Here is a 13,465-nt window from a genome sequence, read left to right on the forward strand (position 1 = left end):
TTGTGATGATTTTTTTCCAGAAACAATAAAACCCATTATAAACGAGGCATTTGTTGCATCCAGTGGGGACATAACTACTGATCATATGACCCCTTTAACATCTACATCGCACATTTAAAACACATTTTATAGTATGACCAGTGCAAAATTGGACAAAGTGATTGTTGCTTTTATGAACGCTCAACCTTTCTATGTAATTTAAGAACATGCTTGCTTGCCATACTTTTATACTTTGCTTTTAGTCTCAATATGTGTATTTTTTTTTTATTTAGCATTCATTTTAAAAATAAATTAATAAATATATACAAAACAAAAACAATATCAGCCTGCAGGTGTACTGACGGATTGGCCAGCCAGTTCCACCCAAACACGCTTAGTAGACCGACAGCATTTTTATCTTTGCCGCTGACTCAAAACACTGGTGGAGTGACTGCTAATCTGTTATCATGGCATCTAACAAGCCATAATGAAAAACCAGGGCAGCTAATGAAACAGGAACTAAAACTTAGAAAACTTGAAGACAGAAACAAAGTGATTAACTAAACACAGGAGTCTTTCAAAACTGAATATCAAACTAACAACAGCAAACTGAATATCAGATCTGGCAGATCTCGCAGACCATCACATATCAAAGCCACAACCTTAAACTGTCACATACGGGCCATATCTGGCTCACACACAAACAACAAGCCACAACAAACCAGCTTGATGTGTGTGAGCCAGATCTGGCCCATATGTTTTCTGCCACAAGCTGATGGTAGGCGGGGTGATGACGGAAAATGACTCTTCTATCTTCACGGTTTATTCCTACCATATTTGGAATAGGTGTGCTGATACATGATTAAAGACATTGAGATATGTTACAGTTTTTCACAATTGCTAAGAGACAATTCTTGAAACCTTCACCCATTTTAAACAACACTCATAATCCTATTACAGATACTTTATGTAATACATTTTATTATTCACACACTACCAATAAATAATGATTCTCCCTAGTTCTTCTTTTTCATCTTCTAAAGTACACTCTTAATAAAGATTCCAAAAGAGAGTTTTTGCAGTGATGCCAACTTCTACTCTTAATACATTTACATACTCTTAATACTTAATGATTTTACTGATGTATTCTGATGTAAAAGTTATGTGCACAAAACTTAGCATTTCACTGTTATCAAAATATTTCATTCTCTCTAAATAGAGCTATTCAGGTGAATCTGGCGATTTTTGATATCACACTATATATTGCAAATAAATAAAAACATAAATGAATGATAGAATAGTAATCGGATTAAATTATACATTACTAGAGACACTCAAACAACAAAAACAGAAATGATGCTCACACAGACCTTGATGTTTCTTTGTTTATTTATTTTGAGAACAGACAGTTTGACTGAAAGATGAAATGACTGGACTCCTTCTGCACACAAGACACTTTACATAAATACAATCATTTCAAGTCTAATGATAATGAGACTATTTATATATTTATCTGTCACATTTTATCAACAGCCTTTAACTTTAATATCCTCATCTTGTTTTATTTATCTTATAGATTAATACATTTTGATTAAACTGACTGAATAAACTTCATTTTTGTATATATATATATATATATATATATATATATATATATATATAATTTCACAGATATTAGTATGTGGGACTGAATCTTGTCTTGAATACTTGTCTGTATTTGACAAAGCTCTGATCTTCTGAGGTGTTGATGAGTCTCAGTGGTAAATCAGAGAAAATCATTTCTGACTGTGTTCTGAATCTGAGAGGAGATGCAAGAGTCTCATTCTTCATTTTCTCCATTAGATCTATTGATCCAAACTCTCAATAGCTTCCCGTTTTGATAGTCTTTTCCATTCGTTTGGTATCTTTCCTCTCCCATCAAATGTTTTATTGTAGTGTTTTTCCAGATCTTTCTGGAATCTGCACACAAACCACTTCCAGTAGGGCAGTTCAGAGAGATCAGGAGTAATGCTCCAGTCTGCATAAACTCCTCCTGCTCTTCTGTATTCTCTCCAGGGGACTTTATAATTTGAGCCACTGGGATAAAAAGATTTATCACTTGCTACTATTGATGTGCAGATGCTAATAGACAAGTTTGTTGTTCCACTGTAAAACGACCCATTAGTTCCTGTCACTCTGTGGAAAGCAACACTGTGATCTGCATCATGGTTTTCTATGGTGTTGGTGCAGATGGCTCCACAGAACGGACACTGAACCCAACAGCACTGACAGAAGTGATCAATCAGAATCTCATCTGGTCTGAACTTATAGTACAGCGTTGAAAATGTCTTTGTGTTAAATCTCCCGCTGATGTCAGACATTATAGCTGGGATTTCTAGTCGTATTACATCTTCTAGCAGTGTGAAATCAACATCATCATGTTTTACTCCACTGAGGTCTTTTTCAGAGAAGATCAGCTCATCTGAGAGCTGCTGTGTGAAACTCTTCAACCACAAACCAGCATCTCCTCTGTTGACTTGAACATGTTCAGTAGATTCATGAGCTGCTCTAATGATCTTCTGCTGCAGGAGTTCAATGTTCTCCTTCATCTTGGGTAAAACACTGACTCTGAACTGATCATTGATGTAGCGACTGACTTCATCTCTGATGAAACTCTTGAAGTGATCTCTGGGATTATGAATGTAGTTCATGTATTTGTCAAAATCCTCCTTCTCTGCCAGTGTCTTCAGGATGTGTTTCTCCAGATTTGATCTGTTTCCATTCAGTGATTCACAGTTTGATCTCATTTCATCTGTCAGATCTCTGGCAGTCTTCTTGAAGATGTTCTGCTCAATGGGCTCTTTCAGTTTATGACAGATGATCTCACCAAAAATAGCAGCTGATGCAGCTCCATGAAAATATTTCAGGAAAATACTGTAGTACTCTTCCCTCTTCTTCTCAACATATCTTATGGGATCATTGGCTTCTCTGAACAGTCTGTGTTGGTCAGTGATCATCTTGTTTGCTCTCTTAAAGATGGAAAGAACCAAATCCATGAAGAATTCATTCTTGAACACGTATTTCACTTGTTCTTGCTCATGTTGCAATACTCTTGCTTTGATGTAATCTGTGAGTTCTTGAACACAACAGATGTTGTAGCCCATCTTTGAAATGTTAAATGACTGAATCAATTTGTCTGTTTGCAGAGAAACATCTGTGACAAAATATCTTATTTGCGATTCATCCTCTTTACACAGAATATAATCAAACCTCTCTTTAGCTGATCTGTAGACATTTGTTAAAGCTCCTTTAATTCCACTGGATTTCTTTCGTTTTACATAATCTGAATAACTCAGCACAGAGAAAATATCCGTCCTCTCCCTCCAGTGATCTACAGGAACACTTCTATAGACATCACTAAAGATCAATTTCACATCTCTCATTATGTCAATGTCTTTGATTGCAGGAGTGTCTGTGATGATCTTCTTTACACTCTGTTTCCAAAACACATCAAACTCTTTCTTCAGTATTTCTTCATCATTTGTTTTGTCTTGGAGTTTAAAGGCGAGGTCTTTGCTCCTTTCATAGAGAGTGTTTTCATGATGTCTCCTTTGATCATCAGTCTTTTTCTTCAGGTCTCGCTGCTGAAGAATCTCATTTAATTTCCTCCTTGTTTCTCTCACAATGTTTTCCTGAAGCTCTCTTATTTTGATTTCAAATAATGCTTTCCACTGGATCAGTATATCTTTATCTTTGTCCTTCTCAAAGAAATCTGACATTGATGTTTTCACTTCTTCACTTGTTTTCCTCAGTTCTATTTGAATATCAGTTTCATAAACCTCATTAATTATTTCATTTTCTATTTTGTTGTGCAGTTTGTTCTCAGTTTCCATCATGGCACTGCAAAGACTCCAGGACCACTTGCTGTATTGAGTCTCTAGTTTCCTGTAGGCTGAAATCTCCGGAGAATTTCTGAAGCTGAAGACAAATCGTTCATCCAGTAAAGCCTCCCAGAGACCTTTAATACTATCTTTAAACTGAGTCAGCATCATTCCATGTGATTTAAAGGCATGAGACATAATAGTTTCCTTCAATTCTTGAATGTTCTCACAGTACTTTGGGTTTGGTGGTGCCATTGGTGGACTGCCCTCCCAGAGCTGAGCAAAATACTTCACATCATTCTGAACATCAAATCTAATAACATCACTGAAACGTTCTGCATCATAAATTTCATCTTTAGCTGCAAGTTTTGTCATTTCATCCAGATTCTCCTGCAGTCGTCTCCTTCCCTCCATGTTTTTCTCTTTAGCTGTGACGTCTGAAACATTCTGATGCACAAACACACAGCTGGGATTCAGTCTGACCATCTTCATCCTCATGAAGGCCTGAACAACAATCTGAAGAATGTCCTGCATCTCAGCTGGGTTTTCTCCAAAGATGTTGATCAGCGTCAGATTTGCAAGTCCAATAACAAATGTGGCAAATTCATTGTCATGATGTCTTGTTGATCCTCCAGCCAGTTCTAGAGCACGAAGACCCTCAGTATCAACAACCAGAAAATAGTCAAAGATCATCTGTGTTTTCATCTCGTCTGACACTTTGACCAGCTGCATGAAAGCTCCTCTGGTGCACCTGCCAGCACTGACAGCAAACTGGAGTCCAAACATGGCATTCAGCATGGTGGATTTCCCAGAGCCTCGAATCCCTAAAAGTGACAGCACAAAGACTCTCGGGGCTCTCAGCTTATAGATGAGTTGATCTAGAACAGCAGAGATCCAGATCACAGGAACATGAGCAGCATCTCCATCCATCAGCTCCAGTGGAAATCCAGAGATCATCATCTCTGCTGCAAGACTCGGGAGAGAAGAGAAGTCAATCTGCAGGTCTTTCTTGTTCTTGTTCACAGATGAACATGATTCATAGATCTGACCGATCTCCCTCATGATATGTTCCAAACCAAAATTGGCAGCTTGAAGTTCCTCAGATATTCTCTCAAGTTCAGTTTGTTCAGCTCTGAGTTGTTCAGGTTTATCACAAATCTCTTTGAGTTTTAAGACTGTTGACCACTTTTCATCATACTTGTGATGTAGAGCAGAAAGATCAACTGATGTATATTCATCCAGGAGGATTCTGAGCCATTTGAGGAAAAACATCTTCTCATGTTCATTATATGAATTAATTTCTCTAAAGAATAGTTTCATAAACTCACTGATGCCAGATTCATACTGCTGTCCACGGATTGTCCTCATCTCTGTTTGTTTTCTACTGATTTCCATTTCTATCTCATCTCCTCGAGGTCGATGTAGTTCTTTGTTCTTCTGACTCCACTGATGCCACAGTTTTCCCTGATGAGGCAGAAATGATTCTTTGATTTCAATCAGATCTTTGTTCTCCAGTAAACTCATCATCTGCTGTGCCACTTCTCTTCCTCTCCTGCAGTCATTATCATCTTCCTCATCTACTCTGATGTCCGAGTTTTTGGACACATCTTCAAGTCTGAAAGTTGACCATGATTCTGAGAGACAATCATTTATGGCTCTTCTGAGTTCTTCAGATACATCTGACTGATTTCTGTTTTTTAAACCGATTTTATATTTTCCTCTCTTCAGCTCAATTACTGTAGATTCATCCTCAGTAAAAAGACAAATGAGTGGCTTTAACTTCTTATACAGGTTTTGTATTTCTGTTGCATGTCTATTATTCCTGTCCAGTTGTGGTAAAAGAGCAACATTGACTGAGCTCATTTCAGTGAGGATCTGCAGCTGTTTCTCATGGTCTCCTGCATCACCGTGTAGATTACAGAACGCAACACACTCAGTGAATTTATCATTATCTGATCCAGAAGGACAGAACCAGCTGATCTCCACCACTCCATCCATCAGGACTCTGGTTCTGCTGCTGCCGGGGCAGTTCCTGTGGAAGAACGTGTCGTGTTTCTCATTGATCAGACTGTTCATCAGATGAGACTTGTAGGAAGACACAGGGCCAAACCTGAAGAAAAATACCATTGGGGTTTCTGCCTTGTAGATCGGCTGGGTTCGACTGACCAGTTCATTGTTCGTGTGTCTGATCTTCCAGCTCTTGTGGACTTGTCTGAATGTCCAGAGAGGAAACTCAATCTGTCGTGTGAATGGATCAGGAACAAGCAGAGGCAGAGCGTACTGACACTGGGACAGTTTATTGACCATCAACTGCTTCAGAAAACCATCAGCGCAAAGAAACACAGCCATCTGAACATCCATCGGGTGTATTCTCTCAGATTGATTTGTTTCTTTGTTTGATAAAGACAAGTTCTTCAGAGCAGCATCAAAAATATCACTCTCATCTTCAGATGAGTCACTGTCTCTTTGATGCTTTTGATATTGTCCATTGGTCTCTTTAGTTTGAATGTATCTTGCTCTGTAGTTCATCATCAGTAGGTTTTGTAGAAAAGTCTGAATCTGCTCGTCTTCAGCACAAGACTCATGTGACAGTAATGAATGGTTGGTTATCTGAAGAACATCTGCAGCTCTCAGTTTGTTAAGGTGTTTGACGTCAAAATGAAGTCTGTCAAACAGTAGCTTTATTCTTTCTGCTCTGACTTCTGCTGTTACAGTTTCCTTGTTTTCTCCCTGGTTTAAAGACAACACAATAAACTGAAACAAATCATTTAAAACATTTATTGTTTTTCCTATTTTTTTATTATTCAGTCATGAATATTAATAATGGGGTAAAGACACAGACAAATCTCAAAAAATAATCAAAGGCTTGTTTTTGTACTCATAAAGACATTTCTGCATGATTGTATTACAGCGATTATTTCAGTTCATCAGCATATTACTGACTCCCTAAAGCTACAGTTATACTAAATTATATAAAAAAGGTGTTACACTGTTTACCAGCTGCAAAAGGAGTGAACTACATGACAAAATATATTCATATGACTATAATAAATAGAAAAAAAGTCAGAAAAAAAAACAAATCAGTACTTTTCATGACTCTTTGAACACTCACCTGTAGTGAATGATCAGTTTGAGAGCAGACGTTCCTCTTCATCTCCTCTTTCTCTCGTTCATATCCCTCTCTCCACTCCACTCGTTTTCTCTTCAGTTCATCTTCATGTTGTTCTTCAAGGAGTTTCAGTTTGTCTTCAAGAGTCTTCTGTTGATCTTCTCTCATGTTTCTTTCTTCTTGCAGTCTCTTCTCTAAATCCTGGAGTCGTTCTCGCCTCTCTCTATCTATTTTTTCTTTCTCTCTGATTATTCCCTCTATTTTACTTTGCAGTCTTTGAATCTGTATGTCTTTCTCTCTATTTTTCTCATCCTCTTCTTCTCTTCTTGTCTTTTCCTCTAGTTTCTGTTTTTCCCATTCCTCTCGTTCTTTCTTCATCTCACATATTTCTCGCTCTTTCTCTTCTTTGTCTTTTATTAGCGTTTTATGTTGTGCTTCTCTTTCTATATATTCTTCTTCTCTTTTCTTCCTCTCATTTTCTATTCTGTTCATCAGTCTGTCTGTTTCTGTCTCATATTTGATCTGAAGTTTCTCTTTTTCTTCCCTCATTTCCTCTATTTCATGTCTAAATGTCTCTCGTTCTCGTCTCATCTCGTCTTGTGTCTCTCTCTGATGTTTCTCTTGTTCTGTAATTTCTCTTTTCAGTTCTTCTTCTCTTCTTTTTCTCTCTTTGTCCTGATTCTGTCGTTCCTCTTCAATCATCATCTTCATTCTGTCTTTCTCTTCTTTATGTTTGGATTGAAGTTCTTCTTTCTCTCTTTCCATTCTCTCTCTCTCTTCTTTCATTCTCTGGTTAAATTCATCCCAGTCTCTCTGTTCTTTCTCTCTTCTTTTCTCATCCTCTTCATCTCTTTTTTTCCTTTCCTTTAGCTTCTGTTTCTCCCATTCCTCTTGTTCTCTCTTCATCTTATCTTGCATTTCTCTCTCTTTCTCCTCTTTCTCTTTCATTAGTGTTTTATATTGCTTTTCTCTCTCATTTAACTCCTCTTCTCTTCGTTTTCTCTCATTGTCATTATGTTGTCTTTCATTCTCTATTCTGTTCATCAGTCTGTCTATTTCTATCAGTAGATTTTCTTTTTCTTTCTTTACAGTCTCCTTTTCTTTCCTCATTTCATCTTTAAGCATTTCTTGTTCTCGTTTCATCTCGTCTCTCATCTGCTCCTCCTGCTTCTTAATTTTTCTTTCATATCGTTCTTCTCTTTCTCTCAGTTCCTCTTCTCTTCTCTTTCTCTCTTTGTCCTGATTCTGTCGTTCCTCCTCCATCATCATCTTCATTTTCTCTTTCTCTTCTTCTAGTTTCTTCATCTCTCCTTCTCTTTCTCTGACTCTGTCCATCAGGATCTTCGTCTGTTGTTCTTGTTTTTCTCTCTCCATTTGTCTAAACATCTTACATGAGTAGAAACTGCCTCCGTTTGCTTTCACCATGTTGTCAATCTTCTCCAGTAGATCATACACCTGTGTTCGGTCTCCAGTCTCATTATTATTGAACACATGGAATCTGTTTCCACACACTTCAATCAGCTTCATCAAAGGAGATCCAGGTTTTCCCAGATATTGGTCAATAGTTTTATTCTTCAGAAAGTCTCCTCTGGTGAAGAGCACCATGGTGTACACTAAAGAATTCTCACCAAACGTCTCTTGGATGATCTTCACTGAAGTTGCTTCTTCTTGAGTGAATCGTTGTCCTAAATTGAGCACAATGATGAACACATGTGGTCCAGGCAGGATCATAGAGATACAGTTGGTGATTTCTCTCTGGATCTCTTCATTACTGAGTTCAGTATCAAACAGTCCTGGAGTGTCGATCACAGTAACACATCGACCATTGATTTCAGACGTTTGTCTCAGACTCTCTTTAGTAACAGACTCATGAGATGTTTCTGCTGTAAATGCTTCTCTTCCTAAGATAGTGTTTCCAGTTGCACTTTTCCCAACTCCAGTTTTTCCCAGCAGAACAACCCTCAGTTCATCTTCACTTTCTAATAAACCTGCAAAAGAGGAAATGCGTTTGTTAATTGGAATGTCTATAATAATAATAATAATAATAATAATAATAATAAAAAAAGTAATAAATAAATGAAAATCCAAAACTTTTTGTCATGTATTATTTTAAGACCTAAACTGATTTTCTGCTCAATACCTTGTGACAGTAAATGTGTCTCTTGTAGATTCATTTTCTTCTTCATCTCTTCATATTTCATCAGTTTTTCTATCTGCGCCTCCAGAAATGTCTCTGTGGAGAAAAACTCTCCTCTGTTTTCTTTCAGAATCTGCTCGATGTTCTCTATCAATGTGGACACTTGTGTTTTGGGGCCAAAGAAATGACGTCGTCCTCCAAAACTCTCAATGACAGACTGTGTTTCTTCATTGAGTTCTGCTGTCTGATGCTCTGAATTCTGCTTTATGAGGATCATGATGTGTTTGTTGATTCTTGAGCTGAAAATCCTCTGAATCTCCTCTATTTCTGCTTTGTCTTCATTATTGAGTGGAGAGTCAGGAATAATGATGAGGAAAACATGAACTCCAGGATGACAGAGAGACACACAGCGGAGAGTTTGACGCATCACTTCCTCCTCTGAGAGCCGAATCAGAGCTGGAAGCTCCACCAGATTGATCTGACGTCCATGAAGATCCTCGTCTGATCGTCTGTCTGTCTGCTGCAGGATCTGCTCTGAAATGGAGGACTTTAATGTGCCATCACTCCCGCACACAACCAGATTCAGCTTCATACACTCTGAAACTAATAGAAGAAGATTATTAAAACATGTTCATTTGTCATTAGAAACTAATAAATCTCATCACACTCACGTTTTTCTGTGTCCTGTTTCTCCATTGTGAAATACTGTGAAGCACAATCCAGGTGTCGTCCTTCATTCATCTTCTCAATGTCCTCAAACATCTGCAGTAGATCATCAGGAGAGCTGCTCCTCTGAAGACTGAAGTGTCTGTTTGCACATTTCTGGATGATTTTCTGCAGGATGTCATTGGTTTCATTGGTCTCTCGTGTGCTGATCACCATGGTGTGTTGGTAAACGCGCTCAGAGAAAGAGTGCAGCACCTTCTCCACACACTCTTGATCTTCTGCTGAACACGGCTCATGTTTGAGAAGCAGAACGATCACATGAGGTCCTGGATCAGACAGATGGACACACTCTCTCACTGTCTGTGTGATCTGATGATCTGAGATGTTGGTCTGGAGCAGCTGAGGACTGTTGATGATGATCACGTGTCTGTCCTTCAGTCTTCCTGCGACTCTCTCTACAACATCTGGAGGAGCTTCACTGTCAAACGCTGCTCGTCCTAATATGAAGTTTCCCACACGACTGTTTTCTGACACACTCGAACCCAGAAGAACAATCCTCAGATCACTCACTGAAACACAGGCAATATGTCATCACAGAACATCACATTAATAAACCTACAATAAAGTGCAACAATAATAGACATATTTGGGGTTGAATTTAAGTTAAGTTTTAAAAGTTAATAGACCTTTCTCACAACTTCCGTATTTTGCACCGGAAATACGTAATTGCTGTGTAAACCTATTTCCGCCCCGGTATGCCAGTAACCAGTTAAACAACGTGAAAAACGCTTAACGTGGCTAAATGTATGTAAAAAACAACCAGGAAACCCCAAGTTTCTGTCAAACCTTACGTGGAACAAACATTAACTACTATCAAAAGAACGAGCCCTTATTCCACAGATAAAGTGAATAATATCACGTTAAGCGTTTTCTCCCCATAGAAGCCCATTATAAGGAAACAGCGTAACGTGGTTTACGTACCTCAACAGCGACCAGGGAAAACCAAACTTATGTTAAATTTCCCTTGCTGCTGTCAAAAGAACGAGCTCTTATTCAGCATATAAAGTGATCGCCCCCCATAGAAGTCCATTATAACAAACCATGTTAAGCTTTTTCCTGTATGGAGTTCTATAGGGAGAAAAGCGTGATTTTATTCACTTTATATGCTCAATAAGAGCTCATTCTTTTGACAGCAGAAAGTGTTTATTATAAGTAAAATTTTAAGCTACGTTAAGCTTTTTTTTTGTATAATGGACTTCTATGGGGGGGGGCGATCACTTTATATGCTGAATGAGAGCTCGTTCTTTTGAGAACAGAAAGTGTTTATTATAAGTGAAATTTAACAGAAGTTTGGTCTTCCCTGGTCGCTGTTAAGGTAAGTTAAACCAAGCTGTTTCCTTATAATGGGCTTCTATGGGGGAGAAAACGCTTAACGTGATATTATGCACTTTATCTGTGGAATAAGGGCTCGTTCTTTTGATAGTAGTTAATGTTTGTTCCAAGTAAGGTAATGACAGAAATTTGGGGTTTCCTGGTCGTTTTTTACGTACGTTAAGCCACGTTAAGCGTGTATAAACGCGGATAAACTCTTAGTGGAAAAATGTATATCCTTTATCCAATTTGTTCCTCTTTGTGACGGAGTTTTCCTACACGACTCTTATGAGGTCGGCAAAAGTTATCTTTGGCAAACCAGCGAGGGAAGTTGTGTAGACGCTCTCCATTTTAAGTTTAAATTACCCGGCTTTCTGCTGTGTTGACATTACACAGGAAGTCTGCATACCCTGCGATTGCGTATTTCCGGTTTCTGTGAAAAAGGTCTATAAACTCACAATTTCCAAACATTTCTTATCACTTCAAATTTTTTTTTTTTTGTCTGTTTAAAGACTTACTGTCAAGAGGTGGGCTTTTGCTCTTTTTTCTCCTGCGAGGATGATTGTGGGAAGTAGTGACTGTATAAAAACAAAAGTCTTACATTATATTTGACTTTCATCACATCCAAAAAAAAAAAATAATAAAAAAAAAAAAATATATATATATATATATATATATATATATATACACACATGAACAAATGATTAAACAGCAAAATAGGTGTGAAAATCCTATTTGATGTTTAGAAAATCTTGTCTTAGATGTTTAGAAGTCACATCAGAACAACTATTTTTGGAGTTTGTTGAGTAAATAAAAATAAATTATAATTTTCACTAAATATGAAGAAAATAAATTTGATTTGATTGTTACCTCTTGTGTCATTGGTTGACATGTTGATATTCTGTTCTCTCGTCACTTTCACTCTTCACCTGATCATCTTCTCTGACTCCTAAAGTCTGTCACTGTATCATCCTGTAAGAGATTTTAATGATTTTTTAAGCAGTAACACAGTCTCTGTTCATTTATCTAGACTATGTGAAGCTCCATCATTGTTCTGCCTGTCGTTTGTTGTTCAGTTTTTTGTTTAACTGCAGTAGGTTGAATCTCAACTGGTAGATTATGAAGATCTTCCTGAATCCTGAAAATCTGATTCCACTGAACAAAGACACACCGATAACACTCTCATGTTTGATAGAAATAAACCAGCCCCTGGATTACATAAAATGGATTGAAATTAATTATTCAAATTATTTAAATAAGTTTAAGAATAGTGCTGAACAATATGTGGAGCTTTAATCTCTACATAATGAACTTGTGCAGATATTCAGCATCATGTTTCCAGCATGTTTCCCAGAAGACCATAAACTAAACACAATTCACATCAGCCAATATTCATGCATCTGAATACCGTCTGTAAACTCAGATTTGTTTCTCATTCGGTTCTGTGACTGAAGTGAAAGTGAAAGTCACTGATGTTCCTGCAGCTCAAACACTTATTAATGACACCTGTTCAAATAAACTCATGTTTTAGTGTTTCCGATGTTAACATTTCATATTGAATATATAGTGTTTAAAAGGAAATGTGATACCTGCAAGTCTCGTCATGTTCATACGTGTAGTTCCTTGTTGCTTTCATGAGAGCAGGAAGTGATCTGTGAATGTGGGTGGAGTCAGTGACGACAGTAGGCTAAAAACCTCCTTTTGTCGGTCTGATTAACAGTAACAAATAAAAATTCAAATAAAAGCTGAAAGTAAAATAAAGGTGACTCGTTCAGATACATCTTTGAATTACGGCAAGAGAACCTGCAGTGACTTTCCCTAAACTCAATATTCTGTACCATGTTTGTTTGACAGGTGCACAGAATTAAACCAAAAAACAGCATAAAACGAATTAAAAATTATAATGCACACAAATATTTTTATATCACCCATTTATTTTCAATGGAAGTAAAAATCCCAATGTCATATTTATAAATGCGTGTTTTAAATCACATGTAAATGTAAAACTAGTGCTGTCTCCGATCTAAACAGCACACTGTCCTCTGGCGGTTAGATTGTAGAACTGCAGCTGCAGATATCGTTCAGAAAAAATAATACTTTTATGTGCCTTTAAATATTTGGCTTACAGTTTTTTACAATCGTTTTTGCACTAATAACAGAACCGTAATGTCATTTTTCAAAACTCTAGACACATAATTCACAACCAATGATCAAAAATGCACATTTTTCAAACCACTTAACACATTTTTCAAATGCTTGGATACAATACACATAAGCCAAAGATAATTTGTTAATTGAACTTAAATCCCCTGTTCAAAATGACACAACAACTTAACATCAAAG

The 13,465-nt window shown here is 37.3% G+C and overlaps 3 protein-coding genes across 3 annotated transcripts in view; all 3 read right to left on the reverse strand.

Annotated features, from left to right (window-relative positions):
* LOC141335231 (uncharacterized) overlaps positions 1-13,465 on the reverse strand; it is a 243,591-nt gene that overhangs the window by 68,449 nt on the left and 161,677 nt on the right. The window lies entirely within an intron of this gene.
* On the reverse strand, positions 1,667-6,462 carry LOC141328312 (interferon-induced very large GTPase 1-like). Its single transcript, XM_073835387.1, has one exon. The coding sequence runs from the start codon at positions 6,369-6,371 to the stop codon at positions 1,824-1,826; it is 4,548 nt and encodes a 1,515-aa protein (XP_073691488.1). The 5' UTR covers positions 6,372-6,462; the 3' UTR covers positions 1,667-1,823.
* Positions 6,808-10,314, reverse strand: LOC141341625 (uncharacterized). Its single transcript, XM_073846419.1, has 4 exons — positions 9,757-10,314; positions 9,089-9,688; positions 6,952-8,936; positions 6,808-6,855 (listed from the first exon to the last, which is right to left on the reverse strand). The coding sequence occupies exons 1-4, from the start codon at positions 9,965-9,967 to the stop codon at positions 6,808-6,810; spliced, it is 2,844 nt and encodes a 947-aa protein (XP_073702520.1). The 5' UTR covers positions 9,968-10,314.

This window comes from Garra rufa, chromosome 1, assembly GCF_049309525.1.
Source record: "Garra rufa chromosome 1, GarRuf1.0, whole genome shotgun sequence".
Lineage (NCBI taxonomy): Eukaryota > Metazoa > Chordata > Actinopteri > Cypriniformes > Cyprinidae > Garra > Garra rufa.

Excerpts from the sequence above, each read along its gene's own strand:
- LOC141328312 (XM_073835387.1), bottom strand. The coding sequence starts at position 6,371 with ATGATGAACTACAGAGCAAGATACATTCAAACTAAAGAGACCAATGGA.
- LOC141341625 (XM_073846419.1), bottom strand. The coding sequence starts at position 9,967 with ATGGTGATCAGCACACGAGAGACCAATGAAACCAATGACATCCTGCAG. Across the intron at positions 9,689-9,756 it reads GAAACAGGACACAGAAAAAC|TTTCAGAGTGTATGAAGCTG; the intron begins GTGAGTGTGATG and ends TTCTTCTATTAG. Across the intron at positions 6,856-6,951 it reads AAACTGATCATTCACTACAG|TTCACTCCTTTTGCAGCTGG; the intron begins GTGAGTGTTCAA and ends TTTGTCATGTAG.